Source organism: Styela clava, chromosome 4, assembly GCF_964204865.1.
Source record: "Styela clava chromosome 4, kaStyClav1.hap1.2, whole genome shotgun sequence".
NCBI lineage: Eukaryota > Metazoa > Chordata > Ascidiacea > Stolidobranchia > Styelidae > Styela > Styela clava.
In genome coordinates, this window is record NC_135253.1 from 3,591,616 (window position 1) to 3,614,130 (window position 22,515).

The following is a 22,515-nucleotide window of genomic DNA, read 5'->3' on the forward strand; positions in this document are numbered from 1 at the left end:
CATTCTAATGCTGAACGTGTGGATGTTTTCCATGCTAATAGTTTTCTGGTGTAGGATTAACACTAATATAGAGATTATATTAATATGATATTTGTATCATGTAAATATGTGTATGATACTTAACATCATGGTTTTAACAATGTTTAGTATACTTTTTTGTAATGTAATTATGATGTAAGCTGATCAACAAGTTTGGGTATCAGATTCTCCACTCTCATATTAGTCCTATGACATATTCACGAAAATAATAAAAAGTTGTCACTATTATTGACTAATTGCTGATCAACCTTGCTCAAAGTGGAACATGTTTTGCATGATTAAATAACTGTAGGAGATTTTTCTACCCAGGAGGAAATGTGATACATGACATGCCAAATTTTCCGATTGGATTACCCACGGATTTGCAAACAGTTGTGAAAAGAAAATGCTGGCATCATTTGCCAATACCAAATAAAATTTTACTGCCATCTGAGGAAGGTTCTAAAAAATATTCGCTGAATCGAGACGTTTATGCTTGGTTGAATTCAATGAAAAGAGGCTGGCGAACTAATGGTACAGAACCTGTGATTTACATTTCCAATAAAGTGAGTATACGTCATGTTGACTGATAGCATCATTTAATTTTTGTTGCTTTTGACTTTTGGCAGTACTGAATACATAAAGTAACAGTCACCCAGTATGATTGTAATTGAGAATAATGAATAACCTTAAGATAATTGATTGAGAATATTTCTCATGCATTTGAGTTTCAAACTAGTAAACAATATATACAGATCCCATAGATAAGTATTGCTTTTTAACAACATGGGATACTGCCAGATTCAAATTTATTGCTATGCTTAGAACCTGAAATAACTGAACTAGTGGTTGGTTACGTGAACCACCCTACGACAGAGAGAAGTCCAGCAATCTTCTCGCGTATAACTATTCCCTGGGTAATAGGTGTTGCGGTGGTGAGCGTATTCCAAATGCTCAGGACAGTGTACCATACTGCCGGGCCATTCCTATATTTTTACTTACAAATAGTTTTTGATTGAATGAGAAGTATATAGTTCCAGTTTTATATTCTAAAGGACTCATCTTTGTCCTTTGTGATAATAGTGTATTTAAAAAGTGATGTTGCCAGAAAAATTATATTTCATTTGTTTACTGGTGAGGTTGACCCAGGCTTTTTATACCAGGTGTTTTGCCCATGTTTACATCACATCAAATATTACACATTTCGATGATGGAGGATTAAGGACTCTGCAATATGTTTGGATATTGCTGAAGTGCTAAAATTCAAAGTAGATTAGAGACATGTTGTAATTAAATATCAAAATATACAGGATTTACATATATTTATCCCGGGGGAGAGGAAAGCCGATAAGACGGCTTATCCATATGACGAACCACGGCCTCTCATCCGGTTACCATTCCAAGTCGGGTATGGGATTAGTTTTACTGTATTGTTTGTTTTCGGAAGCATGGACTTGGTGGTGGAGGAAGCCGTAACCGACCAGCGGTTACGTGAACCACACAACGACGGCGAGGAGTCCAGCAATCCTCTCGCACATAACCATCCCTGCATGGGATTCGAACCTGCGAACCCACGCAGAGTAATTAGAGGTGCGGTGGCGAGCGTATTCCTAACGCTTAGCCCGTTGAGCCACACCGCCGGGCCGAATATACAGCCTGTTATTTACTTATACAGAAAAAGAGTTAGTAATCTGTCGTAAATTATGTGTACTCCAAAATCCATTTCATATACACAGTCCATGAAAATATTTATCCGAATATATGTGCAAACAATCTTCGATTTTCCATATCTATTTTAGATAATCCATGAGTCCGCAGTACATTGGCTTCATGAAATAAATTCCTTGCCCAAACAAGAAAAGAATTTATTCATTACTGTATTATGTGGGATAAGCATTTTGATGGCTTATGACCAACTTAAAGTGACCTTGGACAGCAGAGAACTACTTTTAACACTTTCTGAATGTCTCAGCATGGATTCCCTCAGTCTTGATCAACAAAGAAATATGTACAAAGAAATATGTCTGGCATGGAAATTAGAAAAATGCAACCAAAAATGCAACCAGAGGTGTGAAATCATTGATGAACTATAAATGTTATTTGTCTAGTAGTTTGATAAGATATAATTTTTGAGAAGAATTCTTGCCATAATTTTTCATTCATTGTAAATTATTCATGAAAATTATGACTTTAATTTCAATTTGGTTTATATCGATTAAGATATTTGAATATTGTCCTGTATTCTCATTTTTTAGCATTACTTCGGCTTTTCGGTCCTTGTTCAAAGGGATTGACAACTTGAACGATTTGACAGTTGAATGGATATTAGTATTACCAACTTATTGGCTTATATATAACTATGGCGAAATACTAGAAAAACCAAGAACAACATCTGAGAATATTGAAAAATGGACTATTAATGCTGAGGCTTTTACTCCCTGTGATATGAATATGTTTCGCAAAAAATGCACATATTTTTCGGTACAAAAGTAAGTATTGATGCATTTAATAGCAATAAGGTACCATTGCAATGTAAATAGACAATGGTTATAGCCCTACTAATTCCATTATTTATTTTATAAAATTTTATCCCTTGTTGGCAACTGGTAAGTAAAACATCGCATTGAATACCTTGAAAAAATTATTTATATTAATATTTTATGACAAATTTTTCTTTATTTATCAGATCAATGATGGGAATATCAGAGAGAGTTTTCGAAATCTCTAAAACTCACCCATGGATTACTGGAACTTTTATTTCTATTTTGACACCTAAAACTTTGGGTGAAATGTTGCAGCAGCATGAAAAGTATAAGCTTTCACAAAAACTTCCTCTTGATATGATAGTTTGTGTTATACTCAAAGAATGGAAAACCAATGCAGATAAAGTGAGTTATTGGGATTTTTTTAAAATTATAATATTCCTAAATAGTGGATAAAACAATATTGTCATTAAGCAATGTGACACTTTTTTAATAACTGTTTATAATGCCTGTTTTTATAGATGTTCTCTGATACTTTTGTGATAGTTTTATATTTTCAGAACATGTCAATGTCGGTGTTAAATATGTTTTTACAATTATATTTTATAAGTGATTGATAAATAGTTTTTGCCAGATAATGCACTTATATGATGCACACATATAAATTTGGCTGTGACGATTTGAAGCAAGGGTTCTAAACCAATAAAAAATTCACCACAAGGGTACATTTTGCAATCAAGAAAGTACAAGTTTTCAAACTGGGAATTATTAGCAAATATTTGCAATAGTATTTTGTTTTCCGTTCATGAAAATTGAATATTATTCACCTTCATAATTGCTTACTAATTTTTTTACAGCCATTGAAAAATATCTTGGATGCAAAAACCTACATTGAGAGCAGATGTCAAAGCTGTGAAAGAAAACAAATAAAAGGGTATAATTAAGAAAACAATTTCTGTTCTTGGGTCTATCCCTTTTATTAACACATAACTTTATAATACAAGTGCAATAATATGATAATGTAAAATTTGAGTGCACTCAGGTGATGAAATATTATATATTTACGTCTAGGATACAAATAATTGATATAGGATAGGATAGGATTTACATATTTATCCCAGGGGAGAGGAAAGGCGATAAGACGGTTAATCCATATGGCGAACCACGGCCTTCGTCCGGTTACCATTCCAAGTCAGGTATGTGATTAGTTATATTATTTGTTTTCAGAAGCATGGACTTGGTGGTGGAGGAAGCCGTAACCGACCAGCGGTTACGTGAACCACCCAACAACATTGAGGAGTCCAGCAATCCTCTCCCACATAACCATCCCTGCATCGCTGCATGGGATTCAAACCTGCGAACCCACGCAGAGTAATTAGAGGTGCGGTGGCGAGCGTATTCCTAACGCTTAGCCCGTTGAGCCACACCGCCGCGCCATATAAAAAACTTGAGGAAGTTATAACAAATCAGTAGTCATATAAATTGCTCTACATTGGTAATAAATCCTGCAAGCCTCTCACACAAGATTTTATCTTGTTTTTACGGTATTCATCCTGCAAATTCACAGGGGGTAATCAATTGTGTGATGACAAATTTTTCCACCTGTGATCACAATGTTCCAACTATTGAGTCGAAGATTAGCTTTTAAAAATGATATAATAATGCTATTAGATATCAACTTCAAATGGCAAGGGTCTGAAAGACAGTATTACATCAGTGTATTCACCTCAGTAAATTTTATATAAAATCTTAATTCTATAGGGCTGTTAGACTCTTACCAATTTTGTGTTTGTGGGCACCTGGACTTAAAATAGGTACACAAAACCAACCTTCAAAATCTTAAAAATATTCATGAATTAGAGGTCTGTAAGAGTTTTTCACTTATATCATTACCCCTGCCTTTTCAATGTATTTCATGAATATTTTACCAATACATACAAAAAACAAATTTGAGATGGATGAAACAAAGTCGAGAGTTTCCTTCTACAGTAAAGCATTGTTCACATTTTTTCAAAACTTTTTACACTGTTGTTTTTATCAGTTGAAAAATATATTCCATATTTACAGATCGTAAGTTTCTATCTTGAGACAGTTGTAATAAGATATTTATTACTGTATCATCTTTGCCTGAAACAAAATAAATTGTTTATGATCAGCACAGACGAGATCAAAAAAATCTGATTTGCTTTTTCTCCTCTGCAATTAAAACTGTTGTGTGTATTGTTATTTTTTTATCCATCAGTTATCCACATTTATTCTTATGTGCAGATTGTCCAAAGAAAAGCTAAAAGCACAGCATCAAGCTGCTCTCAGAATTTTATCGCAAATTGTACAAGTCGTCACAGACATGGCAGATTTCAAGGTCGCGGATGACAATAATAATAACATGATATGGTTTTTGAAAATGTCTAGTCACATTGCTACATGGTCATGGAATTTAGTGGTCAGTAAAACCAAGTTATTTTATGAAATTAAGTTCATTAAAAATCTTATATAGTGTCGTTACATAAATAAACACAAGTGGAAGCAATTATTATTATTATTTTGACTTTGTTTTCAAGAAAATTTTGGAAGAATCATATGAGGAAACACGATGCATACTTACCATATTTGTGAATGCTGCAACTACAATTGTTGAAAATAATTTGAGAAAGCATAAAGATTGTTTTAAGGTACTATATATTGCAAGATTTTTTATTCTGGTTAACTAGTGTGATATTTTAATTTTGAATTGAAATAAGATAAGTTTCATTTAAATAAAAGTTTCCCAACATTTCCACCAATAATTAAACAGAGAAGTTTTGTCCAAATACCAAGTCGAAACTACTGAATTTGATCAATTATAAAAAGGATTCCTATATCATTAAAGTGCAGATAACCCAAGTCGCTATGAATTGGTAGTTAGTAATCTATATAATAATATCTATACATCGGGGTGGGTCAACCTACTTTCGGCCACAATCTACTAATATCTTCAAAATAGCTCGCAATCGACTGATTGGTGATAAGGTCATACACGGAAGGAATTAGTACTGAATATGCAGATAACTTCATACACGCATACAGAAATTTCACCGCTGCCAATAAGCTCGGCTCTATGGCACATTTTTAATAATAGCCACAAAAATTTGTATTTTCATGTTCTATTTAATCTAAAAAGCAAAAAATAAATATTTTCGAACCATAAATGTTACATGACTGCTCTAACCTCAGTATCTAACTTACAATTTCTTCGCTCGCTTGGAATTACAAAAATTGAAAAAATCGGAATATAATTTATCACACTACTCTTAGAGTGAGACAATAACTTCACATACTGCAGAAGCTATTGTAGAATCAATCGTCAGTCAAACAGCAGTGGCAGCGGCAAAACTTTCATTTGTTACGCAATAATGTACTCTATCGGGCTTGCCCAGAATCAAATACTCAATACTCAAATACTAAATGTGTCATTACAATTACCTACTCTCTTAAATTTCTCAATTACATTACAATTACAATTACTTCGTGCAAAAAATATGAAATTACAATTACATTACAACTACAATTACAACAAAGCAATGCTCAAATATATACCGATACCCTCAACGTAGCAAGAATCAAACCAGACAGCCAGTATTCCCATGGATAAAATAATACAGCGAAATCTTGGACAAAATATCAGATTTCATACGGAACTTAGAAATAAAAAAGTAATAGCATTCTAGAAAAAAATTCCATCTTCAACAACGGAAAATTTCAGAACATTTGGTCCAGTAATCAAAGAGAAAAGCGACTTTTCAATAACTATGTCAAAGAACAAGAACAACAGTTACAGAATACCTAAAGTTTTGGTCAAAACGATCATTGTGTCCACTAACCTGTCCAATACCATTTTGGTTCATAAATACAGTTTCACTTGCTCAAAAACTGTTGGATTGCACTTGATGAAAATTAGGCTGTGAAAAGTTTCTGACCCCAATAAATTTATTCTTGCCGTATAAAAGTTACCAGCAATTGAAAAAACTCATTCTGACAGGGCTGATGTTGTTATTAGTCCCAAATAATCCTTGGCTAAAGAAGCAAGCCTGGGAAATTCTTCTGATTTCTTCCTCCAATACATTAATGGGTTTTAGTTAGAATGCAAACTAACAAATAGCATTCGAAATCGCAAAATGAGGTATTGTTTACAACCATGACCGAAAATCTGTCACTAATGTTACGAAATAAAAAAGGAAGGGGATTCTCGGAAAACGCCCCTTGGAAAAATATTTTGCCCTTTTTTGTGTTATTGCGGGCCAGATAAAAGGACGCCGTAGTTTGGTGACCTCTGGTCAAATTGAAAGTGTAATTGAGCCAAAATTTTCGCAAATTACAATTACATTTACAATTACACAGAATGAAAATGCCTCAATTACATTACCATTACATGAAAAACTGTAATTTATTACATCAATTACAATTGATCCAACTCTTATGTGTATTTCATATTTTGTGCATGTACAGTGCTGTATTCTTCCTGTTTTAAAACACACAACAGGCGCTACATGAAACTGGTTCGCTGCACATTTTTAGGTCTGTTATTAAATTATTGGGCGGCAATGCTTATTTATTTTTTCAGAGGTCAATTTATTTTTCTCATGAGTCTTCTCAAACATGATTTGTGTAAACTTTGTATCTGGATTGATATATTTTTTCAATTGTATTCACTCCAAAGTCTCTGTTAATAATTAATTGACTCTGTAGTGCCGGCTGTTATTTGTCTTATATTTTATAAAAACTGGCCGGTGCCATGAAGCACCTATTTATGCCTACTATCGATACTTCAAAAAGAAAATGGGTACCACAAGATATAGTGATTGATTTTTGACCTTTTGGTTTTGCTGCTTCAGACAGCTTGTTAACTAAGCCATGGACACACAGTACTTATTAAACCATATTATTATGCCAATGTTCCAGTTTATGGGTTGTTTAAAATGACCCCTTTGTTGATTCTAGCTGAAACAAACATGACTTGCTTCTAACAATATAAAATTATGAGCACATATTAGTGCTTATCTGACCAACAGAGAAGCAATTTTTGCCTTATTATGGGAGAGCTGTATGGAAATACCCTCATTTTTAGTGCTAAAAATAGACTTCGTCATTTTTATGGCCATTAGCAGGGTAATAACCGTAGTTCTATCAGGTGCTAAAATACTGTTTTATTGCAAGGCCAATCTTAGCATAGGATATTTGTCGAATGTTTCAATCTCTTTTTTATACCAGTGTTTATTTTTTACTGACATAAGCTGCAGCATATTCCAAAAATCAACTTGTCTGGATGTTGTGGAAGAGTAAACTCAGGTGCTGTTCAGTTTGCCATCTCATAAGTACAGTAACTGTATAGTGGAAACCAGTGGTGAAATTCACAAAGGCGTAGTCTGAATTAGGCCAGTCACTGCTCGCTTATTCGCAATAGATTCTAGGGCCTTATGGTCCAAACCTATGTTTAATCAAAAAAGTGAAATTAAATGATATTCAGGATAATGTAATATTGAGCTGAATATGTGAAAATTTGACAAAGAGATAAGATTATCAGATGGAGAATTTATGGTCTGAAAGATAAAAAAAACGGCGCTTCAGAAATATGCGTATCACAATGGAGGTAACTAATTTTGTTCGCCTACTATAAATCAAGTTGTGTAAAGAGACGGAAGCTTATTGGAAGGGGATATTTTCACTTAGCTTCTCATACAGTCCCCAAACTCGTAATAGAATGAAAATAAGGAAAACCGGAATAAAATGATGTCCTAACCCTAACCTGGTACACATACTTCGGGAGTACCAAAATAACTGTGTAATCTTTAAAGGAAGGATACTTGTGAACAATAGTGAAAAATATTACAAAAAAGGAAAAAATGAATAACATGAATTAAATGAATAATAGCATGAAATGAAATTAGTCACTGCTAAATATTAATTATCTTTATTGTATGTTTTTCTTGCACAAAGTAATAATTTTGCATATTGTTGCTTTACAGTTTGTAAGCTCTGTGATAAATATCTCATGGACAGACTCAGAATTCCAAAAGACTTGGAAAAAAGAACTATGTTATTACGTTGAACAATTGTTACCGAAGGTATGTATTGGACTGCATTTTTTTGTAAATGAGTTACTTCTAGCTAGAATTGTTCTAATTTTTTTTCATTTTCAATTTATGATTTTCTATTTTTAATGTTTATGTAAAAATTGCGGGAATATTTGATTCTGCGGCAATAATATATTTCAGATATTGTTTCATTTTAAAAAAAATCATGGCTATAATTTGTAGCAAATTTTCAATTTGCCACTTTGAAATCATCAAATATTACCCAAGGTACCGTAATCCTTGACTGTAAACCTCGATTCTCCGTGTAGCACTTGTAATTTACCTTCGGTGTAAAACAATGATTTCATATTCAAGCAACAATGAAATCATGGATATTTTTTATGTGAAATAGGTCATTTCATAAAACTTCACAAGGTATTTGACCTAAATGACAGTGCCCATGAAATAAACAGCAATCGTGGGCATCCCAAATTTCTCCTATCAAAAACGAGACAATCTAGTATTTGATTGGTTAAAGCAAAACCTTTTTCTCGTAAAAGTAAGAACTAAAGATAGATAAATTATCTGGTAAATTGACAAACCCTAAGCCCATTTGAATAGAATGACTTGAGTCAAAATGGGTGGGGGGGTGGGGGCTCGGGAGGGCAAATAGAGTGGGAGAGAAAGATTAGCTGTTCTAGCTAATTATGTTGTTAGCATATCGACAATTGGACAATTCCGTTTAAGGTGCAATTTATACTTTATGATTTAAATTGTGTTTTATAAATTCTTTGTATTAATGATCATGAGTTGTTTGAACAAAGCAATAAAATAGTATTAAATAATGGTAATTGTGTTGATCTGTTAGTTTCCTAATTGAACATGTATAACTTTTGATTAACATACCAGTAATTGTTTTATATCGGAATCTAGATTGTAGGAGTCTAATATATAATTAAAATAGTAAAACTAATCATTATCATTAAACTAATCAACTACAACTAACAAATAAGATAGCCGCAACAATTTTTGTTACAATCTATCATTTTCCTTCAAAAAACTGCTGGAAAATTGAGCTTTCATTTTTTTTTCACATTTGATCAATCATACTATAAATGTAAAACATCAATTTTATTGCAGCAATGTTTCATCCGGCTCACTTATGCCTGAAATTATGACTATAGGTTTTACGGATATAAATTTCTATTGAAAGAAATATCCATAAATATAACGAATCGTCAGCTAAAATAAATATTTTGATAATTTTGTGGCATGAAGTTTAATGCAGTCTTAAATATATATAATAATAGAGTGAATAAACAATAGTTATTGTTGATTGATCCTATATTGATGAAATTGAAGGTGACATTGGCCACATAGCAGCAAATCTGAATTTAGCTTAAGAGACTATACAACAATTTTTCATACAAAATTATTTATCTCCACATTAATTATATTATTGCATTGTGCTCATCTATTTCATCAGATATTTTCATTAAATTCTTTTATTGTAAAAAGATTTGGCAGACAAAAGAAGATGATGGATTTTTAAACTTTTTTGAAAGAAGCATGCCAAAATTACAAATTGTTGATGAGCTCAATGAACTGCTTGAAAAGTATGCTTCAAAATGTTGTGAAGATTTCCTTCAAACTACACAGCATAAAAATGGGGACCATTCTACAAAAGAGGTCTTGTTGCAATATCTAATTTTTTTTATTCAGTGTTAGTGATATCTATGTTTTAGGAAATCCGTAGTTATGTTTACAAATTTTGTCATCCTTGATTCTAATTTTATATTCTAAATGTTTTGCCCAGTGCTGCAATTGACTTGTCTTATTTGGCTGAATGTGAGTTGAAAGTTTGCAGATAGCTATCATTCCATATTTCATAGGAGAGACATGATATTTATATAAAATATTCTGTAAAATTCATATAGGCTATATTTCTTTCAGAATGAAATAAGTTTGTTCTAAAATAGGGTATTGTTAATTTTCATGAAATTTCTATTGGACTTCCCTATTATTCAAATATGAAGGATTTTATATTATACTACAAATATTAACTCTTATGCAATATAAACAATACTCCAATTCATTCAGAATGCTTCGGACTTTGTTAGACAAAAGTCAAAGCAAATGCTGCAGAAGATGAAATTTCCATTGTTGGCAGATAAGTTTGGGAGGATTCTTGTGAAAAAGTTTGACTTGTGGCATTCACATCAGTCTAGCAAGGATATTCCGGAATATTCTAAAACCGTTGAATTTCTCTCTAGCTGGCCGTTTGCAATGCCAATTTTTAATCATTTCTGTAAGTTAACTATTGAATATTTTATTCCTCTAATATCTCAGACAATTTATTTAATGGCTGTCATACATATACTTCAGTTTTGCTATACAAAAACTTATCGTAGGGATGCATGAAGATTGTGGCGAAGCAGTGACTTAATTCAACACCCCTTTTTCAAAAACTAAACAAACTTGAGTCATGAATGGAATAAATCAATCAATGAAAAGTCTCGACGAGACAATTCAACTCCCCTAACTTGATTCAATTATAGTTTGATTTGGCAACCAGGTACTATTCAATGTACTGATATCCATGCGACTTTGTCATGATATCAATCACTCTTAGAAAACTGAGAAAAGTAAGAAACAAACTCTCTCTAATGTGAAACTTTTGTTGTCTCTGTAGAGGTATATCCATATATCCTGATATGTACAATATTTGGAATGTAGTATTGGGCAAGAAAATTTACATTGTTCAAAAAATAAATTCAAAAATTTTTCTATAAGATTATTGACAATGGCATTTTTATATTTATACTGGTGTTACAAAATATATTATACCTATGGCATAGAATGGATGATAATGCACCACGGGGAGGATTATATAGGTTTGAAAGTGTTATGACAGCATGAAAAACATAGTGAAATATATAGTCTCAAAACTTTTACATGTGTTTTTGTTTTCTTATTTGTTCTACAACTATTTATGGTAAATTATTCATCGTCTCTATTAAGATTCTTCCACCATGCAAAACGAAAAATTGGGCAATAAGCTGACTAAAATAGATGAATGCATCATTGAAATTATGCAAAATACTAATGATGTCATTGGTCTTTTCAAATCTGGTAAACTCAACATCAGCATGATAGAAATGTTCATTGATAATTGTGGCAATCTTTTTGAAATAAATTCTACAATAAACAAGGTATGTAATTTTGTGCACCTGCTTTCTAGGCAGAAATAGTATTAGTGTAGCAATCCACGTTTTATGTTAATGATTTTCTATGAGCTTCTTCATTCATAAGCCAGTTTTTGTGAGATGTTAAAATGACAGTTCTGAAGTTCATTGATCTGTCACTGTATTTATTTCTATTGTATCAAGCAAACAAATTTTATGTTATGTTGCATGGTCGAAATATGTCTCATATGCAATGCAGTTGTTTACTTGAATTTGAAGTATTAAACTCAAATATTTAAAAACATTAAATGCTCATAAATAATATTTTAGGAACCAAGACATGTTTCCAATCATGATAATATGTCATCGGTTGATCACACTCTTGAGGAACATGTTCGTAATCGTAAAAAACAAATTGACGCCATATCATTATCATACAAATTCATTGTGGAATTCATGGAATTATGTGCTTTGCTAAACAATGGTTTGTTGTGGTTTTGGTGTTTTGTTTTAAAAATAATGTTTTGTGTGTGTGCTTTTTGTTACATTGATTTTATCTTGGCGAACCTTTGATCAATTTTCTGAATTTAAAAAATAGTTATCATTCAGTTTTCAGGAGTTCAGTTAAAGTTTTTTATTTGTTTCGTTAGAGAAAATACAAATGGATATGGATACTTTAGGGAGTTTTCTCCACAAACCTTCTTCACTGCTGGCATCTGTAATCGATTTGTATGACATTCCTGAAAACCCAAATCAAGGAATTCATTCATATGGAAATATGGGAGGCGCAATTGCTCAAAGATTGTATCAAATTTCATCTATAAAGGTCCTGGAGTAAAACTATTAGTAAATGAATACATGCATGCATTACAATAGTAAATTTGCTGGATTGCAGAACTTTCTGTATTTCTTGAAACATATTAGTAAGTCAGAGCTTCAGAATTTCAAATGCTCAAAGCCCTATGCCAGTCAGTATCAACTGATATTCATGTAAATTGTCCACATCAAGATCTTAATTTGTCAATAATTAATTGCAACACCTCTATCGGTGAGAACTTGCGAATTTAGATTTATGCTCTTTCTTCGAGCAAACCCATACAATATTAGTATTGAACACATAATTAAATATGATTATTTCATCCAATGTTTTTTTCTTTTCCAGGGGAGTGAAGTTTTTCTAAAAATGTGGGTTGCTAAAGGCCAAGACATTTTCATTGATGCTGACTGTCATCATATAAACAAAAAAAAGATTGTATCTTGGAAAATGGCTCTGTTTGAACTATGGAATAAAGTTCAGAAAGACCTTGAGAGTGTGTTTTTCGATATACAAAAAGGTTAAATACAACAAGTTATCATTCATTTTCAATTATGTAAACTTGAATATCTTTTTTTGATCTTGATATTGCTTTAAGGCTCGTTGACGATTTCTCATGTACTTCATTGGTTTCGTTTTGCAATGGACACAGATAATCCTAGAGCGGCTGTGACTAAAGAAGTTGACAAAATTAAGCTTGCATGTGGAAAGTCAGGTAAACATCTAAATTTTAGAGTTATTTCGATTAATATTACTAACAGTTAAATTTTAATTAGGTAAGTGTTTGTTGGTAACACAGCACAAAGTAAACTGGACAAAAAATTGAAATGTCAGACATCAAAACTTGGCATGACAATGTTTGGGGAATGATCAAAAAGTACATGTAGTGGTTGTCATGCTGTGCCAACTTTAAAAGAGTGTCCACTTCAAACAGTGTGCCACAGATATAGATACTAAAAATTGGATTGTGGAAGTGCCCTTCTATGTATTATGCTCTGATGGGTTTTATTATATGTTTATATTTCATACTGTGTATGGGAAATTTATATTACATACTGTGTTCTCCAAATCCCCTAAAACAACACTCTACTTGACTGCATACAAATAAATGTGTTATAATTGAAAAAAAAACTTGTAACAGACGTACAGAATTACAAAATCAGATCAAGCACGATAACACTCGCCAAATAGTTATTAGAAAAAGCCGGTAATTAATTTTAGAGTCACTCCTTTATAACCAAATGTAGTACAAATAAATTTCTAAACAATAGGAAAATGAATATTAGATAGACCTGAATGAACATGAATTATTTACAAATACACGGCCCTTGCTGGACGACAAAACCAGCATTAACTAAGAAATACTGACAAGGCAAGTAAGGCGCCGAAATACACTAAACACACAAATGTGGACGTGTGGTTCTTAATTGCCAACAATGCACTTTGTCAATCAACAAGCATTACAGTACATACAGTTGATTGATATTTGGTAAACTCTTCAGCACCCATAGGCCATGGGTCCATTTTTTGGCTTCAAGATTAGAATTAGGATTTACATATTTATATCGTGGAGAGAAAAGTCTATAAGACAGTCTATAATCATATGGCGAACCACTGCCTGTCGTCCGGTTTTTAGTCTATTTCGATTATTGGCTTAGTTAGCCAGGTATTACAAAAATCCTAAATGGCTGAAATTCAAAATAACTCAATATGGACCGAAGCCGTGCTAATGCCATGGCAAAATTGTATAATCAAAAACATAAAAACAATTAGATATGATGAGATTTACATATTTATCCCAGTGGAAAGGAAAGCTGATAAGACAGCTTAAACATATGGTGAACCACGGCCTCTCGTCCGGTTAACAGTTTATGTCGAGTATGGGGTTAGTTAGCCAGTTATTTGTTCCAGACGCATGGACTTGATGGTGGACGAAATACACGATATAACGAGCCGGTGAATTATTTGTTTAAAACAAAACAATGTACATTTTTATAACAAAATGGCAAATGGGTGTATAAAAAGAGAATTACAAATGTGTAATCAATTTGCTGGTGAAGAATATATAAAGTGAATTGTCAGGAAGTGAAAAAAAACTAGTAACGGAAAACACAGTGAAGGAAGCGAGTATGGCAGTCATAACATCAAACCTAATGGAAGCATCAAAACTAATACGAATCACACAGTGGGAAAAAATAGTACTTCACATATCAAAATGACATGGACAATCTACCAATTTCTTACTTACTTATATACATATCAGATACTGAATTTAACTCATTTATCATGACAAAAATGTACTAAGAAATGATGCAACACCGAGTACAATAAATCTAGAAGACTGTTGAAGACATCATTAGTAAAATGTTTTCTATCCTGTTTTAGAGAAATTGTTAGAGACAACCTGGTAATTTGGGAATGCATTGAGTGTAAATACAATAGTAACTTGATGAACGCAAAATAGTATTTTAGATTATATCTTTACTTCTCTCTATGTGTTGTTTTCACACATTTTGTAAATTTGGAGGAGGAGTAATGACATAAGCAGAAATTAATATCTTGAACTAAAATAATTATAGGGACAGGGCCTTGTCAATCTTATTTGCGCAGCCAAAGAGTCAAAAAACTGCTGAGAATATTCATATGCAGCGTTATGGACAGGGAAAACTCAGCCAACTAGCAGTTTTTGCAATTACTCTGTCGTTCAAAGAATTTAAACCTGTGAACCATGAAGAGTGTAATCAGTGACAGGATTAATAATTCATTTCTCCATATGTAAACACTACCTCTAATATTACAGCAGTTAAAAATAAGCCAACAACTTGATCAGAGTATGTGCAAAATTGAGGATGATCCAATGCGATACGATGAATTTGGTCTGATCTAAATTAGCTGAAATACTTAGTGGGTGTATCAGATGACACATTTGCGTATTTGCACAGTGTTAAACGTTGTGAAAAAAATATATTGAAATGTCTGTATAAAACTTCTAACTTGGATTCAAGTACCTCATTCCAAAGTTGTTTTTAAGTACTTTATTCCAACGTTTTTGTCAACTGAAGATGTTTTTTTACCACTTCCATTCCCCATATTTTTTTGGTTGAATATTTCAATGTCATGCAGATGAAAATTTGACGTTGAAAGCCAAGTGTCGAAAGATATGTGACATTCTTAAAGCAAAATTACGTGAAGACTTTGCTGATCTCATTTATGAAGCTCAGAACTGTCTGGAATTAAATGATCAGTTTCAAGAACTACAGCAAGTTCAGGTTGGATTACTTTTAAATTCCCAATACTCGCGTTCACTAAAGGGTCAAGTTGGGTTTACACTACATAAATCAAAACAATGATGTCAAATCATGACAATACATTAATTGGTAGAAAAAATTTATTTTAATTGCTGTTATTTTTGTTGGTTTCATGTAAAGAATGATTTTATTATTTTGTGTATACCTGTACACATTACCATCTGGCATTTCATGCGAAAAATCCACTCTGATCTATACATATGAAATTATGTACATCACCCCTTTAGTGGGGAGGTTTTATGGTAACTGATTCAGATATAATGAAAAAATTAAATGCCTTCAAATTTTTTTTTTTAAAGAAAGTTGAGGAAGATATGGGAAACACTCTCAATCAGTTCAAAAAAGAAAGCAATTATGAGTTTCTAAATTTGACCTCAAGAAATGTTGCAGTTTTAAGAGCATTTCTGAATCAGCAAGAATTATTTAGATGGCTCAAACTCAATATGCAAGGTATTTTTCAGCTTAAATATTGAAAATTCTTTATTCAAATTTATACTTAAAATTATTCCTTTGTTAGATAATTGCTGTTTAAAACATCAAGTTTATTACAAGAGAAAAATTGATATCCAGTCTTTTATAGAAATCATTTTATTTTGTATATATTGAATCAGTGGTTCTCAACCTTTTTTCTGAATTACCCACTTCAGTTAATTCTGAGACCTTGTTTTAAAGCAACAGAAAAAGTTGCGATGCACTGCTTTTATTAACTGCCCATAGTGTTGCATCCCCATAATTATATATGTTTACACAACAACAAGTTGACAATCATTTTCTTCAAAATTTTGAGTACTGAGGCACCATGGTTGAGTTGTTGGCATCATGGTCATCTATCTTTGATTAGTGCTATTGTGATTTTAATTGTTTGATAATATTCATTCATTGTGTTTACTGCCTGTAATTTTTTACAAATTTGTTTACACCCCACTAGCAATCTCTCAATTGCTACAGAACTGTGTTAAACATATCAAAATATGATTAAATATTTCACATATTGTATTTATTGTAAATGTTTTATTGTTTCTTACTTTAAATGTTGTATATAGGAATCAATAAATTTGTTTCACCTTTTTATGTCGTATATTTCTGTTACGTAGTGTTTGCCTCTATTATTATGTAATGAACGAGATAGACACTCTCTGCTACAATTTTGTGAGCTGTAGTTTATTTATCTGCTGAACCTAGTTTAGCAAACATGACTGATTTTTTTAAACATTTCAATGGGAAATCGGGCAGGAATGAGGAAGAAGAATTGACTTCTTGCTTTTATTCCTTAGACCTACATGTTTACAAACTTTTAAAGGCATAAATTACACATTAACGATCACGAAAATGAGTTTTTTTCAAAAGTAGCATTTTTTTTTGTACAAGTGAGATTTTGTGCTTATAATTTGGCGCCGCACAAACAAAAATTTTGGGAATCACTGCTTTATGCTATAATATAAATTGCTATCTACCCACAAAGTAAAAGTTGAACAGCAATGATTTTAAGTCTGGATATTTTATTAATTATGAATCAGATGATACAAAATCAAACATAGGAGGAATAGTTTTATAGTATGGACCTATTTCATTCTAAAATTGTTTTTTTGTTTTTCGATGATCTGTATACAGATGGCACTCTAGCGCTGCCTAATAAACCTTTAGTAGTTTGGATCAGGAAATAAAGATGCCTATATTTCTTTAAGTAGGCTGAGGCCTTTTCAATTCGCACAAACTTGATATTTCTATTTCTGTAAAACTTTAGCTTGCTTTGAATAAAAATGATATATTAATAAACTTTTGGTTTTAAATAGGGGTGTAAGACATATTTCTTGATCTATTGCCTTTTATTGATCTTTTGAAACTTATGTTTATTGTTATTGTTTTCGTTTCTATTATATAATAAATTTAATTTTATCATTAAGCTCTCACCCACCAATTTATTAATGATTCTAATTTAGATAGAAGAGGTGTGAAAGTATTTTGTGATTTGGGAATGATATCAGCTGGGGAAAGTGCGTACGAGGTTGACAAAGTATCTTGTTTGCTTAGTGCTGTAATTGGTTTTTCACCACTTATATTTGATGTATCTGAAGATGTTAGTCTCGAAGACTTTGTAAAGTTGTGTGAAGAAGTTGGTACAAATTATGCAAAGGATGCAAATTTAATACAAAACTGGGTGTGTAACCTTTTTTGCTCAACGTTTATTATTTATGTATTGTGTGTGAATATTTGACTCTCATACACTATGGGATCCTGTACATTTTCTACTGAAGTGATTTTTATCTTGTTCTGATAATTCATGATATTTTCAACTAAATTCACTCTCAATTGAACAATTCATTTTACTTTTGTCTGGTTCACATATGTAATATTAAAGCAGTCATGAAGGTAGACTTGCCCAAATTTGTAAATTTGGCAGTAAGTGCTCATTCTTTGTGTATCAGATGATTTTTTGTTCAAGTTTTATGTGACTTTTTATTTTTAATATGTTCTAGAACGACACAAGTAATAGGTTGGAATGGTTTGAAATGATTTGTAATTTGCATGGATCAGTTGAAAATCAAAGTCTAATGCAAGTTCAAGAAATCAATAAATGTGGAATTTATGTCATAAAGAAGCCAAACAAAGGGAATATAGATATGAACAATTGCGTTCAATTGGTATTATCTGGTTCAATGGGAAAAGAAGGTGGAAGAAACATCTTTCTTCTTAACTTTAATTTTATCTAGGATTATTTTAGTTTGTAACAAAATAAACTTCATTGAAATTAGACATTTTACCCTAATGTTTGCTTTTAGATAATGGAAAGCGGGCCAGAACTAATCATACTCATCATAATTATAATCATAATTATCACAGCTTCTAGTGTAGTTAAAATTTTTGGAATAAGTATGACAATAACTATTATTGTTTGTTTATATTCACAGTTCAAAGTGAAGGAAACCATAATATAACTGATAACCAATGCTTTACATATTCGTTTTGTTTGATCAAGGAGTGAATCAATCTTTTCTATTAAAATCTTCCATTTTTAAGAGTTTCTACTTGTAAAATAGAATAATATGGAATGACGACTTATAAGAACTTACAATTTCAGGGAAAGAAGAAAAAAAAGAGAAAATTCTTGCTTTAAATGATCTCATAGATCTTCAGTCTAAATTGATGCTTATTGCTGGCGAATCTGATAAAGGACAAGAAGATGTTGCGAGATTCAATGAAGTATTGATGGCAGTTGAAACTTTTACAAAAGCTTTTGTGGATTTATTGAATATGGGTTGCATGCTGTTTGACGATTTCAATGCAAAATTCATGTAAGGCTTTAAACAACAGTCACACTTTGATACAATGAATATTTTATTGAATCTACTAAATATAAATAACATCTTCATTAAACCCTTTTAGAAGTAGTTTTATATTCCCATGTCAATGTACAATATTTTTTCAGATGTGGGAATCATGAAAATGAAATTTCAGATGAAATCTTAATGATTATTCATTTTGCTGAAGATGCCCCACCACTGAGTCAAACTGGAACTATTAAGGATATTCAAAGTATTGCACAAGTGCTTATGAAGGCTTATGAAGAGTATGAATTGATTTTATATTGTATAATATTTTAAATAACAAATTTATTATTATTATTAAAGTTAGACAGATGGATTTATCATATATTTACTACGGTAGATGAATTTATCATTTATTTGGTAAGACAAATTTATCCTATTTCTCTAAACTTTAATTTCATGAACATTTAAATTTGGTAAAACGCTAGGATAAGTATCATTAGGTGCAATGTGGACATGTATTCAAAATACAACAGGAAATGTAAATTACAGACAATGAAAGTACTGTCATTTTTATCAATTAGTAATATTTTATAGACACAAAAATTAATTGACAAACATTTAAAAAAATAAATGAATACTGTTATATTCAGCTGGATATTGCGAATTGATGATTTAAGAAACACCTATTATTACCTGAATGAATTCAGTCAAGACCAAGTTGTATATCTTTGTAAGAAATTGATGCAAAAACATTTGCCTGACCAGGTTAATGAATGTACTTCTCTACTATTGATACTTATTTATTCATTACGCTTTCCAATTTATTAAGTTGATTTTGCATAGCTTATTGAAAGATTTGATGTTTATTGCTAGATTTATGTGTTTATTCAAATTATTTTTGTGCCATTATGTTGACGTTTTAAAATACAAAAATTCTAATCTTAAATAATAAAAATAATAGCAATATCCCAAATGCAAAGATTAGATTGATGAAAGATAAATATTCTTATCATATAAATTTATTGTAATATATTTTATGTTTATCACCACACAGTAAGCATTTCAACTATTGGATATTAATATCTCTGACATGAACATGAGCAAAAGCACATGAATATCTGATTATGTTCCCATTCAGAGACTCCTTTAAAATCTATTGTATCTTAAATTCTTATCAAAATATATTATTTGTTTATATGTCATAAATGTAAATTTTTCATTCACTCCATATAGGTATTCACATTGCTTAATTGTCATTCAATACAAGATATAAAAGAAGCATTAGCTGATTTGCAAGAAGATGAGATACAGAATGATTCTTGTTTTACCTCTAACCTTCCCTCATCTGAATTGGAAGCAGGTATAATTTCTTTATTTAATATAACACGGGACATCTCATGCTTCAAATTTTAATTTATGGGTTATTATTTTGAATTTCTCCATGGTGATTTGAACACTTCTAGTGCCATTATCAATTCAGAATGCAGACTGTCATGATGTAGTAAGTCAATTACCTTATATTAATTTATACGGGAGGCAAATGAGGGTCCTACTGACATCATCTAAAATTCTGTCAATAAATTATCTTTGACGATTGAGAAGGATGCTGATTTAGTATGTGCCCTTATCATGCTGTGAACAATGGTTCTCATTGCATTTGTTAAGGCCATTTTCAATACAAATGAGACAGCTGCCTTACTGAATGAAAGTTGATTGAGTAAATATTTCCACTGAATTCTCTAGATTTTAATTCGAAAATGAGACTATTTTCGAAAGAAAAATTGCTCTCAAATTCACCTGCTGAATTAATGCATGTAGAATTATCAGTTTATTGCCCATAATAGCACGATAGCACAAAAATGTTTTATTGTAATAAATTCTTCAGAACATAAAATTCTGCTTTTTTACTATTAAGTAAGCAAATCCATGGATTTTAATATTTTAATTTATTTTTATGTTGCACTTCTCATTTAACATATAATACACTCATTTGTAAATCTTTGATTAATGATATATTTGTTTACAAAGCAAACTAATGTGTAAAAATTTAAAATATAACATTATGCAGTAATAAGACTTGAATATAAGAAAAATTATGACCTAATACCGGTTAGGGTAAAAATTGTAATCCTTCGATCTCACCAGTAACCAACATAAATCAACATAAATATACAGGCAAAATCATGACTCATGGTTCATGTTTTTTTGATTTTTATTATCCAATTATCTCATTTTTTGTCTCTATTGGCATAGAAAGGGGATAGCCAAAAGACCATTAGCTCAAGACTTGAGTTTGAAAAATTTTTCAAAATTTCAAGAAACTAGAAATAGTAATGACATTTCAAAGCAATATCCGGGCATGCTTTGATGATAACCAGTCTTTTATTGGTATGGATTGATGCAGAAGTTCTTCCTCGCAGATCCTCAGTTTTTGGCTATTTTCGTTTGTCCTTTGAAATATTTATTTGCAAGAGCGATTGTCGTGCGGTGTATGGTATGAATAACACCAACAAATTACCCGGACCGTCGATCTTAATGGCTATTAAATTTCTGTTATAAGGTCATAAAACCTCAAAATGAGATTGGGAGATTTTGTGGTTTGCGCTGTAGATTCTATTGTCAAATAACAAACTCACCTTACATGTATGTGGAGTTTTGATTTATATTTTGTTTAATTTGTTATTCAAATTAATTAGAAACAATTTGACTCCTGATTACTGATCATGGATCACCAGTGTTCCACGAAACACCTGTTGAAAATCAATGTCATATAGAGCATGGCTTGAGGCAAACCCTACTTGAATATACATAAATACATTGGATACTTTTATAAACTTTCACAATAATTTATACAGTGATTTGTTCAAATTAATTCATATTACAATTATCTGGTTGATTTTTGAATTGTTGAAGCCGTTTTTTTTTCCAGAAATAGATCCAAATCTTATTGAAAAAAAGGTTCAACTAGTAAAAAAAATTGTGGATTCTTGTGATGAAGCCAAATTTGACATGACCAGAGCAGCAGTTCAGGATTTGGGTCTGGCTGATGAACTAGACATTTTAACATGGATTTGGGATCATGAGAAAGATAAGGAACTCATAATAAAGTTATCTGAGGAATTTAAAAATGATGAAGGTACTTTTATTTATATATACAATATGACAGAGCTAAAATTATGAGAGATTTTTTTTTTAAATATTTAAACTTTTCAGTAGGGTGCTTTGGTGCAGTTTGTTATAATTATGTTTAAATTTAATTTTTTCCTGAACTTGGTTTTCTTGTTGGCGATGAATAGGTAATAGCAAATATGTTACAAATTTCTAGATAATTATTATATGAAATGGCAGAATTTTTTCAGTTGGAAAAAATTAGATGTAAATTTTTATT

At 31.4% G+C, this 22,515-nt stretch overlaps 1 protein-coding gene across 1 annotated transcript in view; it reads left to right on the forward strand.

The window, feature by feature from the left end:
• Window positions 1-22,515, forward strand: part of LOC120326107 (E3 ubiquitin-protein ligase rnf213-alpha-like) — an 87,470-nt gene that overhangs the window by 35,179 nt on the left and 29,776 nt on the right. The window contains exons 25-48 of the mRNA XM_078112314.1: window positions 349-584; window positions 1,818-2,086; window positions 2,274-2,507; window positions 2,705-2,906; window positions 3,359-3,435; window positions 4,770-4,944; window positions 5,063-5,173; window positions 8,504-8,602; window positions 10,070-10,240; window positions 10,652-10,859; window positions 11,573-11,763; window positions 12,067-12,220; window positions 12,387-12,562; window positions 12,899-13,070; window positions 13,149-13,265; window positions 15,674-15,819; window positions 16,158-16,308; window positions 17,799-18,016; window positions 18,336-18,528; window positions 18,938-19,151; window positions 19,286-19,426; window positions 19,778-19,892; window positions 20,361-20,487; window positions 22,057-22,263. Of these exons, the coding sequence (XP_077968440.1) occupies window positions 349-584; window positions 1,818-2,086; window positions 2,274-2,507; window positions 2,705-2,906; window positions 3,359-3,435; window positions 4,770-4,944; window positions 5,063-5,173; window positions 8,504-8,602; window positions 10,070-10,240; window positions 10,652-10,859; window positions 11,573-11,763; window positions 12,067-12,220; window positions 12,387-12,562; window positions 12,899-13,070; window positions 13,149-13,265; window positions 15,674-15,819; window positions 16,158-16,308; window positions 17,799-18,016; window positions 18,336-18,528; window positions 18,938-19,151; window positions 19,286-19,426; window positions 19,778-19,892; window positions 20,361-20,487; window positions 22,057-22,263 (4,104 nt within the window). The remainder of the gene's footprint in view (window positions 1-348; window positions 585-1,817; window positions 2,087-2,273; window positions 2,508-2,704; window positions 2,907-3,358; window positions 3,436-4,769; window positions 4,945-5,062; window positions 5,174-8,503; window positions 8,603-10,069; window positions 10,241-10,651; window positions 10,860-11,572; window positions 11,764-12,066; window positions 12,221-12,386; window positions 12,563-12,898; window positions 13,071-13,148; window positions 13,266-15,673; window positions 15,820-16,157; window positions 16,309-17,798; window positions 18,017-18,335; window positions 18,529-18,937; window positions 19,152-19,285; window positions 19,427-19,777; window positions 19,893-20,360; window positions 20,488-22,056; window positions 22,264-22,515) is intronic.